The sequence below is a fragment of the Engystomops pustulosus genome, chromosome 2, assembly GCF_040894005.1.
Source record: "Engystomops pustulosus chromosome 2, aEngPut4.maternal, whole genome shotgun sequence".
NCBI classification, from domain to species: Eukaryota; Metazoa; Chordata; class Amphibia; order Anura; family Leptodactylidae; genus Engystomops; species Engystomops pustulosus.
In genome coordinates this window covers 176828755-176851379 of record NC_092412.1, presented here as the reverse complement: position 1 = coordinate 176851379, position 22625 = coordinate 176828755, and the positions used below count along the sequence as shown (strand labels likewise).

Here is a 22625-nt window from a genome sequence, read left to right as displayed (position 1 = left end):
TTCTTTATCTGGGGAAAGGAGGAGGGAGGCACATCAGATCTAACAGTGTGTATGTAGCTGAAATCTAGCAAAGCTAAGAATGTTATATGCATCTCATGGATCTCATCTCTGATCTGTCTCATCTCTTTCTTTCCATGTGTCAGATACTAGTAAAATGTTCAGAAGCTACATGAAAGTGTATATAAACCTGTACCCTGATAATCTAACCAGATTGTCAGCTCATAGAACTAGATGGTTTATAATGGGGCACATGTACTTACCCAGTCCCTCGGAGTTCCCGAAAGTGCATCGTGCGACAATGCACTGTGCCGTGATTCACTAAGATCCTGCCTCTGTTGCTTCCCTGCTCAGGTCCGCCGGAGTTCACCATCTTCTTCCCGGTGTATGTAAGTGCATTGGTTGCGACACAATTTTAATCTTAAATCCCACGCTAAGTCCGAATCAGTCAGCTCAAGATTTCTGTTGCATAAAAGCTGGCGACTCTACGCCAAAATCAGATCGCGTGCGACACAATCGCCTGCTAAATCCCGGTCCTACTCGCGCAAATCCGAAAACCATGAACAGTCAGACGGAAATGCGATCTGCGGACCCGAAATAAGCTCCAACATGTCTGCTTAGACAGCCCCCGCCCACCACTAAGTAATAGGAGCTAAAACAGCAATAAAACTGAGTAAAATTGTAAAGTAAAGGGTTAAAAATGATCTTTATTGTGTTAACATCACTAGGGGATTCAAATTTGAAAATTTTCTTTCATGGACAGCTCAGCAAGATTATTTGTTTGACCAAAAAGCGCTTTTGCCATTAACAGGAGTTTTCTTACAACGGGGCGATTTCAAGTATGCAGCAATAGAAGGAAGAGCCTAAAAGAAAAATGTAAAAAAAACCCACATCTATATAAGACCAAATGAAAGTGCAATCATTTCCAATCCATAATCCAAAGTAGAAATCCATAACTTTATTTTTCTGTGTACAGAGCTGTATGAGGACTTGTTTTCTGTGTAACAAATTGTACTTCCTAGTGTCAGTATTTGTAATTTCTTCTCACTTCCAAGTACATGGCATGGCAAGGCATTTTCTTGAGGGTTGTTTTTACAGCTTTCACTGTGCATTCCACATGGCAGCTGCCATCTATTCTTTGGGTTGATAGCATCAGAGAGATACCAAATGTATAAAAGTTTTAATACATTTTTTAAAAATTAACCCTTTGGTGCAAAAATAAAAAAGTCATTTCATCATCTTTTGAGGCTAATAACTTTCATAATTCAATGTATGGACCTATGTAAGGTGTCATTTTTTGTGTGACAATCTGATGTTTTATTGCTTCGATGGGGGACTGTAAGACCTTTTGAGCACTTTTTATTCAATATTTTATTGGTTTCAAAATACCATTTGGATGCTATTACATGTTGGGGCGATTAGAATTTTTATTTTTAACCTTGGTGGGTCTGATCGTTCCCAACATATATAGATTTGGTGATTTTGCTGTTCTGTTACAGAAATGACAACCTAGAGTTTAACACATGGCTGCCATGGAGACCGATGGCGGTGCCAGAATTTAAATGGCCGTAGCAACTTTTCCAGCGGCATTTAACTGGATAACACCCACGATCAGTGCTGCCATTATCCAGCAAACACCAGGTGTGTATGAAGTGCCCTGAGCCCTCTTCATACACCTGCAACTTCTTAAGGACCTACATGTACATGTACCCAGATGTAATATTGCAGGGGATGTCTTATTTTTCCATGAACAAGAATTCACATTTATTGTTGAACAAAAATCCACTTAACATCCTTAAAATTCTCCAAACTCTAAATTTCATCCAAAATTTCTTGTGACTCCATTTCTATTGGAATCATTGGCCCTAATCTTTCATGTTTAGCAATAGCGCCGTCCTTAAACGAGCCTGTCTTGTCAGGGTTGCTGCTTGTATTGCACTTATAGAGCATTTGTAGTGCAACAGTCAGTGGTTTTGCCGCACTTATGTACTAATACTATGTATGGCGTGGGTGGAGCTGCTGTAATGACTGCCGCTAGGTCTTATTTTCAAGGGAGGCCTTATATTTCTAAGCTTGATCAAAATTTACTTATTTTAGGGGAAACAGGGTATCTTCTAAGGCATAGCATCTTTATTTTTTTGTTACTAGCTCTATTTTAGGACATGTTTTTTTCAGGACAAGTTGTAATGCAACTTTTTATCCAGTTTCTTTTGTGATTGTGGATAGCAAAAAACATTTTTGGCAGTGTTCACCTTGCAAATAAAGTTATGATTTGTTTTACTGTTACAAACGCAGCAATGCAAATATGATCTTCCTCATCTTACAAGCTCTGCTGAATTCTTGCAATCTCCTTGATGTTAGGGAACATTATCACTTTTAACCAAAATATCACCTTTTCGCCATACGTCTCAGTGCCATTGAGGTGTCTGAAGAGGGCTCACAGGCAATACCAGCTGTATTGAAGTATTTGGTAGGAACAATCAGATCCCCTAGGTTTAAAGTTCCCCTAGGGCAGTGATGGCGAACCTTTTAGAGATCGAGTGCCCAAAATGAGACCCAAAAAACACTAGCTTTTCCCAAAGTGCCAACACAGCAATTTAGGCAGAAACAAATTTATTTCTACCAGAATTTTTGAACTCCAATCCACCCGTCCACACCTTTTAACTCTTCGAACAGGACCAAGCAGCACAGGATAGGTCACTTTAAAAAAGCAGGGCACTACTTGGACTGCCTGTAGGAAGATGCCATGTCTGGCAAACTCTGTGTCTGGGAGACAGCCCGTGTGCCCACAGAGAGGCCTCTGAGTGCCATCTCTGGCACCAGTGCCATAGGTTCGCCACCACTGGGGGTCTGTAATTGCAGTAAAAAATAAATTATAGGTGGGGAGCAAAAAATGGAAATGTGTTAATTACATAACGCTTTAGGTACAACAATTACCTCAAATCTTGCATGGAAGTCCTGCAAGTTTTTGAAATTTTGCAGGCAGCCAGGATCCAAAATAATGTGCTGATCCAGGGCATCATATATCAAAAAATCTGCAAGGGTAATCTAAAAATGAAAGACAGAATCCATTTACTCTGGTGATGTTAGATTATAAATCACAGATCATCTGTAACATATACTGTACACTATCCTTAAAGGACACCTGTCATCAGGTCTGTGTCACTTGTCCTGTCACCTCTACCTATTGGAGCAGATCACAAGGATCCCATCCCAGCCTTTATCTAGTTATTTCATACATTATTCATTGTAAAATCATCTGTTTTTTATCATGTAAATGAGGCTGGTCACATGGTCAGAGGCAGTGATGTCACCCCTGTTATCCCTCCCCTCTCCTCCCCCTGCTCATGTCTGTGTGTAATGTATAGTAAAGCATGGCTAGTGTGTGCTGCATCCTCCTAATATACAGGTGAGAGACACAGACATGAGCTACACATGAATCTGACATGTTCTGCTGTAACATGGCTGCCTCCTGGAGCTGCTGTATCTCTCCTAAACACACACACACATGCACACACACAGGCTGCAGGGGGCGCCAGCACCAGGAAGCACATCATTATACAGCCTCACATCATTATACAGGCTGTCAGTCATGCACTGGGGGTGTGGCTGTGCCTCCCACTCATGAATAGAGTGGACAGCTTGAATATGCTAATGCTTCATTGGACATTTCACAGGTCATTTGCATACAGCTTTAGGACCTCATTGCTTAGGTTTACAGGCATGTAGAGGGACAATGAAGGGATAGAGGCAATGCTCTCTAATGGCAGTTTATGAAAATATATTTAGTTTAGGGGGGTTATTTTGCATGACGGATTCTCTTTAAGTTATTTGCTTTAAATGGAATCTGTCTCCAGCTTTTATACCACTAACATTGTAGCTACTGATTGCAGGGTCTGATATTTCCTCTCTCTATTTCCCTCTTTAATGCTAAATTCGCTTGTTAATCTATTAAATGCATGTGAAAACTACCTAAAAAGCATCACTTTCTTCATGAGTCACTTTTAATGGTTTGGTGGGGGGGGGGGGATTAAGTTATCGCTTTAGGAGGCTCCATCATCAGTTCTATAGTACCTAGAACCACGATTTGGGTTTTATGTGACCAGTTAGTTTGTGACATGTTCTCTTTAAGTGGCTGGTAAACAATTTAACACCTTTACCTCCTATTATTATTATTATAATGGATAATCATAATAATATTAATAATGTTGTTGTTTTATACCTCATGGCCACTGGAAACATGATCAAAACAATGCTTCGACCACTCAACATATGACTATTATGTAGCACCTAGCTGTAACAAATTAGACCCTGGTATCAATGGACTCTGCTACTCTCCTTGACACAACCATACATTTCCTTTACATCCATTATTTAAGATTTTGATTGATTTCAGGTAAACTATTAAAAATCTGTACCGTACCTTGTCCCCAACAAACCAATCCCTTTTGCCCAAAAATCGGGAGTATCTTGCCAATACAGTTGGTAGCTTTTCAAGGTATGGACCTTTCATCTGCTCCTGAAAAATTTAATACAAAAGGATTATGCTTCCATTTATTGCTGAATTAGCAAACATTTATAGAAAAAAAACAAATACTAAATTCTTAATTGGAAGAATTCATTTTTTATTGTATAAATTATGAGTTTATTATAAATAGCTACATACTGTGTGGAAATGTTGTTCAAGGTAAACAATGACAAAGCAATAAAGTGACTATGTACATCATGAATATAGTTATTATATAAATAAATCATAAATTGAAAGTGTATAGGAAACATAGAAGCTTCCCCTGTAAGGAGGAGATACCGCTTTACAAAACAACAAGACTACTTACAAACTTAGGGTTATAAGAAAGAGTGGCAATCTGCATCCGAAAATCCATGAGTTCATTTTCAAACAGTGATACAAAGGTCTTTTCATTTTCAGTATTCCCACCTTACAACACAGAAAGCAAAATATTCAACTTTTTAATAGAACCATAATATGGACCATAAATATGTTGGATGTATGGGAGAGACATAAACCATATTTACAGTACAGTCAGTCCCCGGGTTACATACAAGATAGGTTCAGTAGGTTTGTTCTTAAGTTGAGTTTGTATGTAAGTCGGAACCATATACTTTATTATTGTAACCCCAGTCAAAATTTTTTTGGTCTCTGTGACAATTGGATTTTAAAAATGTTGGGTTGTCATAAGAACCAGGATAAACAATAAATCTTAATTACAGGCACCATTAATAACTGTTATAGCAGTTTATTGTAGCCTAGGACTAAAGTACAGTAAATTACCAAAATCCAGAGGTCCGTTTGTAACTAGGGGTCGTATGTAAGTCAGGTGTTCTTAAGTAGGGGACCGCCTGTACATCCATATGGTGGAAAAAACTTGAGAAAAATAGGACACATAGGGATGACAAATATGCCAACGGATCAGTCTTCAGCTTATATAAAACTACGTGTGCTTGTAGCCCAAGAGTAATTACCAATTTATATAATGGGCTTATATAGCAATGTATGTGTGCATATGTTTTACTTGTTATTGCTTTTTGTAACTGCAACAGGCTGGGGTGAAACCTGAAGGGTTGAGTTTATACCCCTTTCTAATTGGCTAGTTCCCCATAAGGTTCCATAAAAAGGAGAGAAACTATGATTAGGTGAAAACCTAATTTGCCCCTATCCCTAATTTAGAGAGTTATGCAGTGGAAAAAGAAGAAGTGAGTTATGCAACAATCTGAATACAAACCTTAGATTCTGTGTGAGGGTTAGCAAGAGTTATGTAGTGGAGCAAGAAAAAAAAACATAGATTGAGTCAGAAGTGTGAGGTCTAATCCTCTTGTTCTCCTCAACATCTGTTGCTAACATGAAATCATAGAGCCTCAAATCAGGCCTGGTTTCCATTATTAACCACAAGTTAATGTTAAAGGGGTTGTCCGACATTAATAAAAACATTACTGGTGGGCTGTGAAAAAATATAATAAACCTATTCTTACCCCCTTTGTTCACCAGCTCCGCTTCAATCAACTTTCGGCAGCCTGGTACACCCACTTATCTCAATAGGGAGGTGCCAGGTGGTTGGGGTTGTCTGTATTTTTTTTTTCACAGATCTCCCACCCAGTAACGGTTTTATTATTTTGGACATCCCCTTTAACCCCTTAACGCTCTGCGCCGTAGCTCTACGCGATGAGGTACAAGGAATGTATGAAGAGGGCTCACGGGCTGAGTCCTCTTCATACAGAGGTGGGGGATGTTGCATATTGCAGCAAACCCCCACCGCTAATAACCGCAGTCTGTGCTTGCACCGATCGCGACTATTAACCCTTTCATTGCCACCAGCAAAGTCGCCGGCAGCATTTAAAAGACGGCGGCGCCATTTTTATTACGATCGCCGCGCCCCCGAACGTCATCCTTGGGCGGCGATCAGTTGCCATGGTAGCCTCGGGTCTTCGTTTGACCCGAGGCTTAATGGCTTCTGCAGATTCGTTACAATGAGCCAGTGGCTCATTGTAATGAATGAGCTGCAAAAATGCCATGTATTGCAATACAGAAGTATTGCAGTATATGGTAGGAACGATCTGACCATCTAGGGTTAATGTACCCTAGATGGTCTAAGAATTAGTGGAAAAAAAAAAGAGAAAAAAAAGTTTAAAAAATAAAAAAAATTTATAAAATATGAAAAATTCAAATCACCCCCCTTTTGCTAGAACTGATATAAAACATAATAAACAGTAAAAATCACAGACACATTAGGTATCGCCGCGTCCCACAATGCCCGATCTATCAAAATATAAAAAGGGTTACGGCCGGTGGTGACCTCCGAGACGGGAAATGGCGCCCAAATGTCTGAAATGCGACTTTTACACCTTTTTACATCACATAAAAAATGGAATAAAAAAATGATCAAAATGTCGCACAGACCTCAAAATGGTAGCAATGCAAACGTCGGCTCACTTTTCGCAAAAAATGACCCCACACATAGCTCCGTGCGCCAAAGTATGAAAAAGTTATTAGCTTCAGAAAATGGCAAAAAAATGTTTTCTTTTTTGTACACATTTGTTTCATTTTTGAAAATGTATTAAAACACAATAAAACCTGTATAAATCTGGTATCACCGCGATCGCACCGAACCAAAGAATAAAAGTAGGCGTGTTATTTGGAGCGAAGAGTGAAAGTCATAAAAACTGAGCCCACAAGAACGTGGGTCCAGATTTGGAATTTTTTTCAACTTCGCAGTACACGGCATGTTAAAATAAATAACATTACGGGAAAGTAAAATTTGTTACGCACAAAATAAGCCCTTACACAGGTCTGTACACGTAAAAATGAAAAAGTTATGGATTTTTGAAGGTGGAGAGTGAGAAAAGAGCGAAAAAACCCTGCGTCCTTAAGGGGTTAAACAGCTCTACATCCTGTAGCAGGGAATTGAAGGTACAAATGATAAAGTGAATTTCATTGCTGCTAGTTCAATGAGCAGGAGTGGGGGGTCCAGAGCAGCCACCCTTTTTCCACAAATCAATAGCTCTTGGGATGTAAAACAACTTTGCCTATTATCTTTGCTAATTAAATCCAGAAGTTTCTTTGCTATCCCCCTCAGATTATCTGATTTCTGCAGTGGCTGCTTCCTCTCGCTGTGCTCCGTAGTATAAACAAACTCTACGGTTTCGTGGGAGGGGCTCCTGCCCCCTGCTCACAGGGGAGGAGGTCATGTGACAGCGCTCTCTCTGTATATATAGCGTAGCTGGACGTGTTCCAAGACTGTGGATACAGATGTCTCCTGCACAGAATAGTGAGGTACAAGATCTCCCCTGTTCCCAGTCCCTCCATCCCAGTCTGTGATTCTATAGAACTTTCTCTTTCTGTCTCTTCATGCTGGTCCCCTCCCCCACCTTATCATCAGCACTTTGTGTACAGTGCAGATAAGCTATTAACCCTTTGCTCACACAGCAAAAGCTATAGACTTCATGTAACTGGTTTATTTATGATTTCTTTCACTTATTACATGTTCCATCGCCTGACAGTCCATTGTGGACAGCAGCAGAGAAGAAGAGGAGAGGAGCTGCTGGGGAACGTGAAAAGCTTGTTATTATTATTTGTTTATTATTTTCTAACTACATTGCAAAGGGTAGAGGGACCACAAAAGGGGGGGTGAAAGGGGCCGAAAATGAGAAGGGAGATATGAGTGAGGCCACAATAAGAGGGGGAATACAAGGTTTTGCTTTATGTTGGACCTTAATGCCATGTTCACAAGATGTGATTGAAATGTGCTGTGAAACACATATCAAGTACATCCTGAATAACTTTTCCCTGAATAGAGATGTGCTTAGACCTAGATGCCTGCCTTTGGTAAGTAGTAATATGTGTTTTGCCATGTTAAGAAAACACTTGCCAGATAGAAGCCCTAATGCCTAGACACATCTATGTTCAAGTAGGAGATGTTCCAGATGTGCTTGATGTATGTTTCAATACACAATTCAATCATATTTTGTGAACATGGTGCTATGCAGTGTTCACACTGTGGGGCAGATTTATCAAGCAGTCTGAAAGTCAGAATATTTCCAATTGCCCATGGCAACCAATCACAGCTCCCCTTTAAAATATTCATGAGCACTGGTGAAATGAAAGCTGAGCTGTGATTGGTTGCCATGGGCAACTGGAAATATTCTGACTTTCAGACTGCTTGATAAATCTGCCCCTGTGTGTCTGCATTGTGTTTTAGAAAGAACTGCAAACTCCATACTTACACAAACCATGCTTGCGAGCAATGTAGCACAGAATAGTATTACTCTGTGTCAACTTAACATCTCCATCCAAAAGGTAGGGCAACTGCAAAACATAAAATTAGCAAATATCACCAACTTCCAATAAACCTTAAAGCAAAGTGCAGTAATATTTCAAATTCACAAATCAATCGCTCTTGACACATTGGACACAATACTAATGAGCAATTGTTCCTTGCTTTCATACTCAGTGTAGCCCTTCAGAGCAGCGGTCCAAGCTCTCATCTCCAAGCTCTGTGCTGATTATCTCTATGAAACGATAAAGCAAAGATAAGTAACAAGAGACTTTGCCACCTAGATGGGAGGGGCTACAGCTCCCTGCTCCTTCCCTCCTTCCCTCCTGGGTAGCCAACAGTAGAGTATTGCGTCTCTGCAGCTCTGAGAACACACGTCTTCTGAAAAGAAAAGGGATGGGAGAGTGTCTCCTCTATCCCTGCATTAGTCCACCACCCCAGTCTGATCCTACACAACTTTGTATCTCTTCTTGCAAATTGGACTGCACCACAGGCAACTTCACTCATGCAACTCCATGCTCCCAGCCCTACTCTTCAGACACACTATCGACACAGAATATAAGCCGTCATCCCATAGTGATCAAACAACAAGTTTCTACTCCTAATCCAATGCTGCAAAAATATGGAAAGGTCCCTTCATTACATTTTATGTTCTACCCAGAAATACTGCCTCCGTGAAAACACAATATGCTAGGAAGCTTCAAGTGTCTCCATTTAGTTAAGGCAGCATACCCTCAAACAATAAGCATGAACAATATACATGGGTCTTGCTCATTATTCCCATATGGTAAATATGAGCTTTTACAAAGTTACCGTATATACTTGTGTGTATGCTGGCTGCATACGGCATGGGGGCCGGCTGGCTGCATACGGCATGGGGGCCGGCTGGCTGCATACGGCATGGGGGCCGGCTGGCTGCATACGGCATGGGGGCCGGCTGGCTGCATACGGCATGGGGGCCGGCTGGCTGCATACGGCATGGGGGCCGGCTGGCTGCATACGGCATGGGGGCCGGCTGGCTGCATACGGCATGGGGGCCGGCTGGCTGCATACGGCATGGGGGCCGGCTGTCGGGACTTAAGAGCAAGGCCGGGTGAGTGTGTGCAGTGTGCTGTGTGAGTAGTGTAGTGTAGTGTGTGCTGTGTGAGTAGTGTAGTGAAGTGTCCTCTGGCTGGCTGTATACTACATGGGGGCTGGCTGGCTGTATACTACATGGGAGCTAGCTGGCTGTATACTACATGGGGGCTAGCTGTATACTACATGGGGGCTGGCTAGCTGTATACTACATGGGGGCTGGCTAGCTGTATACTACATGGGGGCTGGCTAGCTGTATACTACATGGGGGCTGGCTAGCTGTATACTACACCCTTGGCTTATACTCGAGTCAATAGGTTTTCCCAGTTTTTGGTGGTAAAATAAGGGGTCTCGGCTTATACTCGGGTCGGCTTATACTCGAGTATATCATTACTTAATGGGGTTTGCCCATGAAACAAAGTTCTCAAATGTTAATCCCCTAGTGAGGTTTACACAATATAGGTAATTTTGAAAGGAAATCTACCATTTTATTTCATGCATTACGAACATACATTGAGAATGCTTTAGCTACATGAGCAGACACTTCATGATTCCTCTGTGCTATGAGATGTGCTTAGATTATTAGGGTGCTGACAATGTGCTTAGATTATCAGGGTACAGGTTTATCTACACTTAAATTTATCTTCGGAACAATCTACCAACATCTGACACATAGAAAAAGAGAAATAATAGTCAGCACTGCTATGTCACCTCCTCCTCTCAGATCCAGAGCTTATCTTCAATGTAGATATGCACACTGCTGAGTAGAAGCACATTGCTGCTGAACCAGTAGGTGCCTATGTCTGTAGCCCTTATTATCAAAACTGTCCTAAGACAGAAAAAAAGCCTTATTGGTCACGCCTAAAACTTGGGCTGCTAGTTTTCGTATGTAAATATCACAGGATGAGTAGCTACTCAATCGTATTGTCTGGAATAGTGGATCTCTGCAACAACCCTACTCATTAACAGCCACAACTTTGATTCTCTAAAAACCAAACACGAGCCCCCCAGCGAAAAATGTCAGGCGAAAAATAGTTGAGTGTGATTAGGGTCAGGGAAGTAAGAAGAATGATTAAGGAGACTTTCCCATACAACTCGGCCAACACAGCGAGACATTGTTCTGCTCATTTCGGAAAATATGGTGGCTGCATTTTATGGGTCGAACACTGCTCAAGGGAAGGGACTCCAAGTTTCAAAGATATATATGATTCAAAGATTTCCTCTATCCACACAAGACAACAGGGCTGTACTGTAACTCTTCTGTAATCCAACTACTGCATAGTGTCTAAAACACAGAGGGCACCATAGAGGAAAAGAGATAGCAAACAGAGGACAAAGCAATTACCACTGTCCATGCTTACGTACATTTGGAAAGTCCAAGCCCAACTTCTCCTTCTCAGCCAGCCACTGGCTCATTGAATTTTCTGGGTCTGATAGAGACATGAGGTGAGCAAATGTAAATCAATAAACTGAAAATTTTTATATTTTTCATGTCATATTAGGTTTAATGTTTGAATAAAATAAAGCACACAAAAGCTAAAACACCATCTAAAGAACTCACTGGAAGCTGAAGGTACAAATCGTAATACATCAAAAGGTTCAACATAAGAGAATCAGATCTAACTTTACTATGTGTAATATGAACAGATATTCTGGCTCTAACTATATTACCTGCAAATTTCTGTTGTTTCTTGTCTTCATGGAACATCACAGCTGTGCTGAAAGGTCTAACTATTCACATCTCTTTAGGTGGATTTATTGGGGGACTTAAAGGACATCTACCATCAGCTTAGCTGATGGTAGATAGTTATTACTCACCTCCCCATCCCGTCCTCATGTTCTCCATGCTCCATTTCTCATAACTTTGTATGGCCCCATTTTGGAGAAAAAATAATTTATACCATATGCAAATTAGCCCAGGGTGCTCTGCAGACATCAGATTTTTTCAATCTTGCACTGGCATCAAGACGGCAGGTAGCCATACGCAAGTTTTTCGCACTTGATGCGCTGCTGGCTTGCCGCCCAGAGCGAAATTTGAAAAGAGAGCCGATGACCTTAGAACGCTCTCGGGGCCGTACTACCCGCCCGGGGCGTCCATTAATTGTATCTAGGTGGAGCCTAGAATAGGACATCAGTAATTAAGTTCCTGAAAATTTTCTCCATACAATGCCCGACTCATTTATCGAATGCTGGTTATCTGCTGGTTATCAGCTGCAAACGACCGTGGTACACTGGCGGATTTCACAGACTGACCACAGTTCTGGGGTTTGGACTGAGCGCATTATAGGATTACACTGTGGTGCTGCTGTATAGTGGGGAAGAAGGGCATCTGTACATAATTGTATAACTATGCACAGGGTTTCATAGTCAGTCGGAAAAATCCAGACCTTTATTTACAGACTGTGCACAACTCCTAGGAAAAGTCATGTGTAGGCTGAAATATTCACCACAAAATCTGTTGCAGAGAAAATCTGCCATATGTATGAATTATTCAAATATACATGGGCATTCTGGGTCCACCAGCTGAGAGATTCTCCTCTACGAAATCTCTATAGGAATAAGGGCAGGGTCATAGGTTGTGAGATATATGATTATCTTCTGCAGTATTTATATGGCCTAGTAAATGATTTTCTTGTTTGACTGTGACAATTGTGGCATCAGCAACACTAAACTGATAAAGCTTTATTACATGAACCGTCAGATCAAAGTTCTGCTGGCTAATAATTAGGAAGATTCTCTACGTTGGCATATTGCAAACCCTGTAACAGTTTTCTATTTCCAAACAACTGAAAAATAATTAATTGCCAGCATGTATCAATAGAAAAATAGGCACCACTCCAAGGATGTTTTCAGTGAAAAAGATATACTGTATGTTTATTTCACCTCATACAAATGACGTTTTGGCGGACACAATTCAGCTTCTCAATTTTTATATTTCCTCTACAGATCTACATACCTTGATGAAGGTTTCTGTACTGAAATGCAAGTCGAGGTGAGCAATGGGGTTGTATTGCTCCTTTAATACCCCTTGTTTGAATGCCCGAGTGAAGATGCTTATCATCTATCTCCTATAATTTGTCTATTTCCTATTTATATATCTGTTGATCTACACTGCTCAAAAAAATGAAAGGGAACACTAAAAGGAAATCTATAATTTGCTTTTATGCATTGTGAGCCAAACATACCTTAAGAATGCTCTACCAACACTGATGCAGAAAAATATAGTGTTTAATCCCTGGACTGAATTGTTTTGCTCATAAAACAATTATAAGATTCAGGACCTTGGGAAAGTGCTTCCAGCAATACCACTCCGTTCAGGGATTAACCCCTTAATGACCGCCCTATCGGCTTTTTAAGGCGGTCATTAAGGGTACTTCTTCTGACGTGTACGCCTTTCTACGGCGGCGCGCCAGAAGAAGATTTTGGGACACCGGGTCTCGCTGGTGCCGGGCTGTGATCTTACAGCACAGACCCGGCACGGCACTAACACCTGGGATCGGAAAAACTCCGATCCCGGGTGTTTAACCCCTTACACGCCGCGGTCAAGCATGACCGCGGCGTGTATCATAGTATCATAGTATATAAGGCTGGAAGGAGACTCAAGTCCATCAAGTCCAACCTTCAAGAATTAAATAAATGTTTTATCCCCATAACCCGTGATATTTTTTCTCTCCAGAAAGTCATCCAGGCCTCTCTTGAACATGTACATAGAGTCGGCCATAACAACCTCCTGCGGCAGAGAGTTCCATAGTCTCACTGCTCTTACAGTAAAGAACCTTTGTCTATGGTGATGGTAGAATCGCCTCTCCTCTAGGCGTAGAGGATGCCCCCTTGTCCTGGTCACAGGCCTAGGTATAAAAAGATCTTTGTATAGATCCTTGTACTGTCCGTTCAGGTATTTGTACATTGTAATGAGGTCTCCCCTCAGTCGTCTTTTTTCTAAACTGAATAATCCCAAATTTTGTAATCTGTCATTGCATTCTAGTCCCACCATTCCCCTAATAATCCTGGTTGCTCTCCTCTGCACCCGTTCCAGCTCTACTATATCCTTTTTATACACTGGTGCCCAAAACTGTACACAATATCCCATGTGTGGTCTGACCAGGGATTTGTATACGGGCAGAACTATGTCTTTATCATGAGAATCTATTCCTCTCTTGATACATCCCATTATTTTATTTGCTTTAGCAGCAGCCGCCTGGCTCTGGTCACTAAAATTAAGTTTACCATCCACCAATACGCCCAAGTCCTTTTCAGCTTCAGTTTTACTAAGTAATTGACCGTTTAGAACATAATTATACTTTTTGTTTCCATGGCCCAAGTGCATAACTTTACATTTATCTACATTAAACCTCATCAACCATTTCTCTGCCTTCCCTCAAGCTTCCACAAATCCCTCTGTAATGCTAAACTATCGACCTCAGTATTTATTACTTTACACAGCTTAGTATCATCTGCAAATATTGAAACTTGACTGAGTAAACCCACTACAAGGTCATTAACCTCTAGGGGACACAGCCTATTTTGGCCTTAAGGACGCGGCCCCATTCTTCAAATCTGACCTGTGTCACTATAAGTGGTTATAGTTTTGGAACGCTATGAGATATCCAGGGGATTTTGAGATTGTTTTCTCGTGACACATTGTACTTCAAATTAGTTTAAAAATTTGGATCTTTTGTGTTTAGCTATGAAAAAAAACTAAATTTGGCAAAAAATTGGAAAAATTCTTTATTTTCAATGTTCTAAATTCTCTACTTTTGATGCAGATAGTCATAGCTCCCAAATAAATTCATAACTTACATTTCCCAAATGTCTGCTTTATGTTGGCATGGTTTTTTAAGATTCCACATATTTTACTAGAATGTTATGAGGCTCAGAATTTAGGTATCATTTTTCAAATTTTTTGTAAAATCACCAAAACCCATATTTAGATGGACCTGCTCAACTTCTAATTGACACTGAGAGGCCTAAATAATAGTGGGACTCGTAAAATACCCCATTGTGGAAACTATACACCTCAACGTATGAAAAACCACTTTTAAGAAGTTTGTTAACGCTTTACGTGTTTTAAAGGGGTTAAAACAAAATGGAGGTGCAGTCTGCAAATTGTAATATTTTTTCACAATACACTCATTTTGGGTGGAAAATTAAACATTTACAATGGATTAAATGAATAAAGGCTCCACAAAGTTTGTTACCCAATTTCTCCCGAGTACACGGATACCCCATATGTGGTGGTAACCTGCTGTATGGGCGCACGGCCGGGCATAGAAGGGAAGGAGGCGCCATCCAAATCAGATTTTCTATGTCACATTGTACAGGCTATAATTTTTTTCTTTTTTTAATGTGGACCTATAGGGGCTTATTTCTTTTGCCACATGAGATGCACTTTTCTGGTACGTAATTTGGGGGAATCTATAGGCTAATTGGTGAGATTTTATTAACTCTTTGTTGGTGGAGGAAATGAAAATCATCACTTTTCAGGAAGATTTTTATGGGGTTTTTTTTTTTGGCTGTTTACCATACCATAAAAATAGTATATTATTTTTATTCTATGGGTCGCCACGATTACAAAAAGACCTCATTTATATAGATTTTTTATTTTTTCCCCATTTTTAGTGCATAAAAAGTAATTTGGCAAAAATGTTGTTACTTTTAGCATCACCGTCTTTCATATGCATAACTTTTTTATTTTTCGCCTCACAAATCTGTTTAAGGGCTTATTTTGTGCGAGAAGGATTATTCTTTTTAGTGGTCTTATTTTAGAGTGCATAACATTTTTTAAATCCCTTTTTAGAGCATTTTTATAGGGTATTAATTGAAAATGATCTTTTTTCTGGAGCTTTTTTTTGTTTTGTTTTTTACGGGGTTAACTTTGCGGATCTAATAACGATTCTGTTTTATTATGCAGATTGTTACGGACGCAGGGATACCAAATATGTGGGGGTTTTGTGTATTTTATTCAATTGTACTGAATAAAAACCAATTTGGAGAAAATCTTGTTCATTTTAGCATCATCATCTTTTCATATGCATAACTTTTTTATTTTTCGGCTGACAAATCTAGTTAGGGGCTTATTTTTTGCGAGAAGAGTTGTTCTTTTTAGTGGGCTTATTTTGGAGTGCATAACATTTTTTAAATTACTTTTTAGAGCATTTTTTATAGGGTATTAATTAAAAATTATCTTTTTTCGGAACGTTTTTGCGTTTTTTTTCTACGGCGTGTACCGTGCGGGTCCAGTAACGATTCTGTTTTATTATACAGATTGTTACGGACGCGGCAATACCAAATATGCGGGGTTTTTTGTGTTTTTGTGTTTTTTATACTTTATTAAGTGTTTTTATGGGAAAGTGACATTTTAGGGGCTTATATTTTTATGTATTTATTTTTTATTTATTATAATGTGTAGTGTTAAGTGTTTTTGCATATTTTTACTTCTACATACTTGAACTTAAACCAGTGATGCTCTGATCACTGGTTTAAGTCCAATACACTGCTCTACAGTACTATTTTATTGTAGAGCAGTGTAAACTGTCTGAGCAAGCTTGCGCATGCTCAGACAGTTTACAGTCAGACCCGGAAGGGGTCTGACTGCCATGGAAACCGGGCAGCTCCGGGGCATATGCCAGTCCCCGGAGCTGCCCAGAAGTGGATCGGATCCCCCGGTAAGCGGCACGGGGGATCCGATCCCCAGCGCAAACACCCTTACACGCCGCTGTCATGTTTGACCGCGGCGTGTAAGGGGTTAACACCCGCGATCGGAGCCGGCTCCGATCGCGGGTGTTAGCGCAGGCTGTCAGCTGTACTAGACAGCTGACAGCCGCTGCTTCTGGTACCGGCTCCGTTCGTGAGCCGGTGCCAGAAGCAGGACGTTATAGAACGTCCCCGTGCGCTAAGCATCTAGCCCCGGGGACGTACTATAACGTCCTGGTGCGCCTAGGGGTTAATAAAAATATTAAAAAGAAGTGGCCCCAATACTGACCCCTGTGGCACTCCACTGGTAACATCAACCCAATCTGAGAATGTGCCATTAATGACTACCCTCTGTTTTCTATCACTAAGCCAATTACTTACCCAGATACACAGATTTTCTCCTTTTCCCAGTCTCATTTTATATACCAACCTTTTATGTGGCACGGTGTCAAATGCCTTTGAAAAGTCCAGATATACAACATCCACAGCGTCCCCCAGATCCAGTCTTGAACTTACCTCCTCGTACAAACCAATCAGATTAGTCTGACAGGACCGATCTCTCATAAACCCATGCTGACGCTGGGTTATAAGGTTGTGCACTGTGAGATACTCCAGGATAGCATCTCTAATAAACCCCTCAAATATTTTCCCCACCACAGCAGTTAGACTTACGGGTCTGTAGTTTCCAGGATCGCTATTTGATCCTTTTTTGTATATTGGTACCACATTTGCTATGCGCCATTCCTGTGGAACATAACCAGTCCTCAGTGAATCTTCAAATATTAAAAATAACGGTCTGTCTATCACCGTACATAATTCATGCAGAACCCGGGGGTGTATGCCATCTGGCCCAGGTGATTTATCTATCTTAGTGGTTGCGAGGCGGCGCCGTACCTCTTCCTGGGTTAAACTGTTGACATTATAAAAAGAATTAACATTATTCCTCATTGTGTCTTCCACCAGGGGATTTTCCTGGGTAAAGACAGTTGAGAAGGCGACATTCAGTATATTGGCCCTTTCCTCATCTCCTTCCACCATGACCCCCATGTTATTTCTAAGGGGACCCACACTCTCTGTTTTTAATTTCTTATCATTTATATACTTGAAAAATAATTTGATATTATTTTTGCTCTCCCTGGCAATATTTCTCTCAGTCTCTATTTTTGCGGTCTTATCTGCTTTTTACAGGATTTATTTTTCTCTCCTGTAATGCCTCATCGCTACCTTCACGTTTTAGCACCTTAAACGCTTTATCTTTCTTGCTTATTGCTTTCCTTACAAGACTAGTTAGCCACATAGGGTTTTTCTTGTTCCTTTTATGCTTTTTCCCATAAGGTATGTGTATCTCACAGGACTTTTTCAGAATATATGAGAAAAAGTCCCATTTTGGGGGGGGGCTTTTGTCTTTGAGAGCATTATCCCAGTCTATGCCTTTAAGGTCTTCCCTTAGTTGATGAAAATTTGCCCTCCTGAAGTTCAGAGTGTTGGTTGCCCCTTCACTAACGTGCTTAGTAAAGCGTAATACAAAATCAATGATATTATGATCACTATTCCCCAGGTTCCCCCCAACCTGTAGTTTTGATACCCTATCAGGTCTGTTGGTAAGGATAAGGTCCAGCAGTGCCCCCCCTCTTGTTGGCTCCAGGACTAGTTGCGACAGGTAATTGTCTTTTGTTGTTGACAAGAACCTGCTACCTTTGAAGGACCTGCAGGTTTCTGCCCCCCAGTCAATATCTGGGTAATTGAAGTCCCCCATGATAAGTACTTCACCTTGCTTTGAAGCCGCATCCATTTCACTTATCAGCATTTCCTCTGCTGCCTCCATTATATTTGGAGCCTTATAACAAACCCCTAGTAATATCTTATTATTCTTTTTCCCTCCTTTTATCTCAACCCATAGGGACTCCACATTTGCGTTACTGATGTCATCTAGAAGGACGGGCTTGAAGCAAGAATTCACATATAAACAAACCCCTCCCCCTTTTTTATTTATACGATCCTTTCTAAAAGGACTATAACCATCTATAGTAACAGCCCAGTCATAGCTACTGTCCAGCCATGTCTCGCTGATACCCACTATATCATATTTCCGTTCCAACATCAAGAGTTCCAGTTCCTCCATTTTGTTTGTGAGGCTTCTGGCATTTGTGTACATACACTTTATATGGTTTTTTCTGTCCGTATTCCTTTTGTCCTTATTCCCCAATCTCATTCCAGCCCCCCTTCCTCCCCCATGGACTATGACTCTTCCCAGCTCTCTATGTACACCGTCTATTTGCCCTGCACAAGTGTAGTTGCCCTCCCCCCAGGTCTCTAGTTTAAACACTCCTCCAACCTTCTAGCCATTTTTTCCCCTAAAACAGCGGCCCCCTCCCCATTGAGGTGCAGCCCATCCCTACTGTAGAGCCTGTAGCCGACAGAAAAGTCAGCCCAGTTCTCCATGAACCCAAACCCCTCCTTCCTACACCGACTTTTGAGCCACTTATTTACCTCCTTGATCTCCCGCTGCCTTTCTGGTGTGGCACGTGGTACAGGCAGTATTTCAGAGAAAATTACCTTTGAGGTCCTTGCCCTGAGCTTATGGCCTAAATCTCTGAAATCATTTTTAAGGACCTTCCACCTACCTGTTACTTTGTCATTAGTGCCAATGTGGACCATGACCGCTGGTTCCTCACCAGCCCCTCCCAGTAATCCGCCAACCCGATCCGCAACATACCGAACCCGAGCACCCGGCAAACAACATACTGTTCGGTATGCACGGTCTTTGTGACAGATTGCCCTGTGTGTTCCCCTAATAATGGTATCTCCCACTACCAGCACCTGTCTGACCTTGCCTGTGCTCCCATTACCCTTCTTACTGGAGCAGACATTCCCCTGGTTGCTAGCGGCCACGTCTTTCTGCAGCATTGTTACCCCAGAGCGGATATCCCCCTCATCCGCTAGCCTGGCAAACTTATTGGGGTGCACCAGATCAGGACTAGACTCTCTACAACTCTTCCCTCTACCCCGCCTTCTACATGTTACCCAACTTGCTGCCCCCTCATTCTGCACCTCCATACTTCCCTCCCCACACCCATCTTCCCCAGAGAGTTTGTGCTCCATATTATCAATTGCCCGCAGCCTTGAAACTTGCTCATTTAGATCCAGAATCTGGGCTTCCAGATAAGCAATTTTCACACACCCCACACAGCAGTATTCCCCCTCGAACGGCTGTTCAAGGAAAGCATACATGGCACAGGATGTACACCGTGTAGCAATGCCACTTATGGAATCCATTATTCTAATGGGGATTACAATAGAAATATGCACAGAAGAATTTACAGTCAAACACAAAACACAGCAGTTACCTGCTAAAGCCCCTCAAACTTAAGTCCCTTAAACCTAAGTCACACTTAAGACACTGCACATACTTAGGATCAATGCACACTCGCCGCCAAGCTCACACACTCGCTTTTCTGATGCTTTTTTTTAAAGGTTATCTGCCACAAAAATCTGCAGAGCTCACTGCACAAGATCTGGCTGCAAACCACCAAACAAACTGACCACAGAAATATATAAAGGCTGCTAATTAGATAGCCACACCCCACTATTAATTAGGCAGCACCTGTGACTATACTGTCTAGATAAGCAAGGTGAATGCCTCCCTATACCCCCCACACAATGTACAGATTATGAAAGTAAAATACCTTCAGATCTACTTGGTTGCAATAAAACTCAGACAATGAATATCAGGAAATAAAAATGTTGATGCACTTATCTATTTGTTGCTGGATCCAAAAAGTACTCCTTCCCTTAAACCTAAGTCACACTTAAGACACTGCACACACTTGGGATCAATGCACACTCGCCACCAAGCTCACACACTCGCTTTGCTAATGCTTTTTTTAAAGTTATCTGCCACAAAAATCTGCAGAGCTCACTGCACAAGATCTGGCTGCAAACCACCAAACAAACTGACCACAGAAATATATAAAGGCTGCTAATTAGATAGCCACACCCCACTATTAATTAGGCAGCACCTGTGACTATACTGTCTAGATAAGCAAGGTGAATGCCTCCCTATACCCCCCACACAATGTACAGATTATGAAAGTAAAATACCTTCAGATCTACTTGGTTGCAATAAAACTCAGACAATGAATATCAGGAAATAAAAATGTTGATGCACTTATCTATTTGTTGCTGGATCCAAAAAGTACTCCTTCCCTTAAACCTAAGTCACACTTAAGACACTGCACACACTTGGGATCAATGCACACTCGCCACCAAGCTCACACACTCACTTTGCTAATGCTTTTTTTAAAGTTATCTGCCACAAAAATCTGCAGAGCTCACTGCACAAGATCTGGCTGCAGATCTGGTGCTTACCTGGGGATCCGATCCCTCCTGCCGCAGCCCCGGGTTCCGACAAGTTCCAGCTCCTCTACCCGCCGGGGTCTGCCTTCCTGCGCATGCTCAGTTACTTTCACTATACACTGCAATACAAGTGTATTTCAGTGTAAAGGCTTGAATAAGCGATCGGACGATCGCTTGTACAAGCCAAGAAGTAGAAAATGTAAAAAAGTTTAAAAAAAAAAAGATGAAATCATTTTATTATATAATTAAAAAAATAAATAAAATAAAAGTCCCATAATCTCCCCAGTAACACATAAAATGCAAATAAAGTATATAAAACACAAAAACACGTACATATTTGGTATCACCACATCTGTATCAATCTGTACAATAAATCTAAATCAATCTTGAACCCGCTCGGTGAACGACGTAAAAAAAAACCTCGAAAAACTTCCCGTACTATACAATTTTTCATCAAACACCATCACAAAAAAGTGATCAAAAAAAGTTATGTTCCCTAATATGAGACTGAAAAGACTGAAAAGAACAACCAACTCTTTTCGCAAAAAATAAGCCCTCAACCAGGTCTGACAACAGAAAAATACAGAAGTTATGGCCCTAAAAAGTTGTCAATAGTAAAAACAATGCGATATTCTCCAATATTGGTTTTGCTCAGGAAAATTGAGCAAAGATAAAAAATACTATATAAATGAGGTATCACCGCAATCGTAGTGAACCAGTAAATAAAGATAAAATATTATTTTTATGTTACAGTGAGCGGGGGGAATGCTAAAAATCCAAAATAAAAATTGATGATTTTGTTTGTGTCCCCCTTGAAATAGTTAATAAAATCTCATGAATAAGCTATAGACCCCCCAAAATGAATCATCTTTTGGAGAAGATAATATACCTATAATATACCTATTATCTTCTCCAAAACCGGCCCTGGGTCAACCTGAAGCAGATTCAGGCTAGTTTAATCCGTTCCCTTACACACCATTTATCCTACCAAGTTCATACTAAAAATTGTTATGGAACAGATTTTGCATCCACTGAAAGTTGTGTAACTAATGTGCCACATGCACAAGTACGTTGTTGACAGTGGAGCTTCTTGCAGAGATGCTTTGAATAGGTGATGTACACGAATGGCTCCATAGTGAGATCATTACTACAGAAAGAGCTTACAATTGCAGTATATGTTCAAGGAGTGGCCCCATTCTGATATATGGAGCAATAACTGTGTGCTCACCAGCTCCAGGGCGTGTGATGGCTGAGCTCCAATAATAAATAGCTACTTCAGCACTTTCCCCGACCCACAAAGATCTTCAGAGCTGCTGCGCCTTATTATAGCAGCACATGGATGTCCATTCTGTATCCCGCAACTAAGCCCCGAACTCACCATCTCCTTCCACATAGCGCTTCTCCTCATAAGGGGAGCCGGTGTACTCCAGCAGCAGGCGGACGGCGTGGCCGAGCTGCAGACAGAAGCGGACACGAGTAAATCCTCCGTGACTGAGCTGTGGCGCCGCTCGTCCAGCACATTGCCGCCATTACTCACCCCGCGTATGTCCCAGTAGCCGAGGATCATCATGTTCCGCACTAGTTCAGGTCCTGCACAGGCCTCGGCGCTGCCCCGTCCGTACACGTGACGCCAGCGATAACTATGCGCTCCTCCTGCAGATCCACTGAATGTGAGGTGACAGGATAAAGGTTACATGTCACTCGCCGCATAATGTTATC

General features: G+C 41.3%; 1 protein-coding gene across 1 annotated transcript; it reads right to left on the bottom strand.

Annotated features, from left to right (window-relative positions):
• Positions 1-676: 676 nt before the first annotated feature.
• On the bottom strand, positions 677-22624 carry LOC140118929 (glutathione S-transferase Mu 1-like). The gene is made up of 8 exons (XM_072137395.1): positions 22444-22624; positions 22285-22360; positions 11223-11287; positions 8734-8815; positions 4833-4933; positions 4421-4516; positions 2935-3045; positions 677-860 (listed from the first exon to the last, which is right to left on the bottom strand). Exons 1-8 carry the CDS (start codon positions 22474-22476, stop codon positions 771-773), a joined length of 654 nt encoding a protein of 217 aa, XP_071993496.1. The 5' UTR covers positions 22477-22624; the 3' UTR covers positions 677-770.
• Between the last annotated feature and the right edge of the window lies 1 nt (position 22625).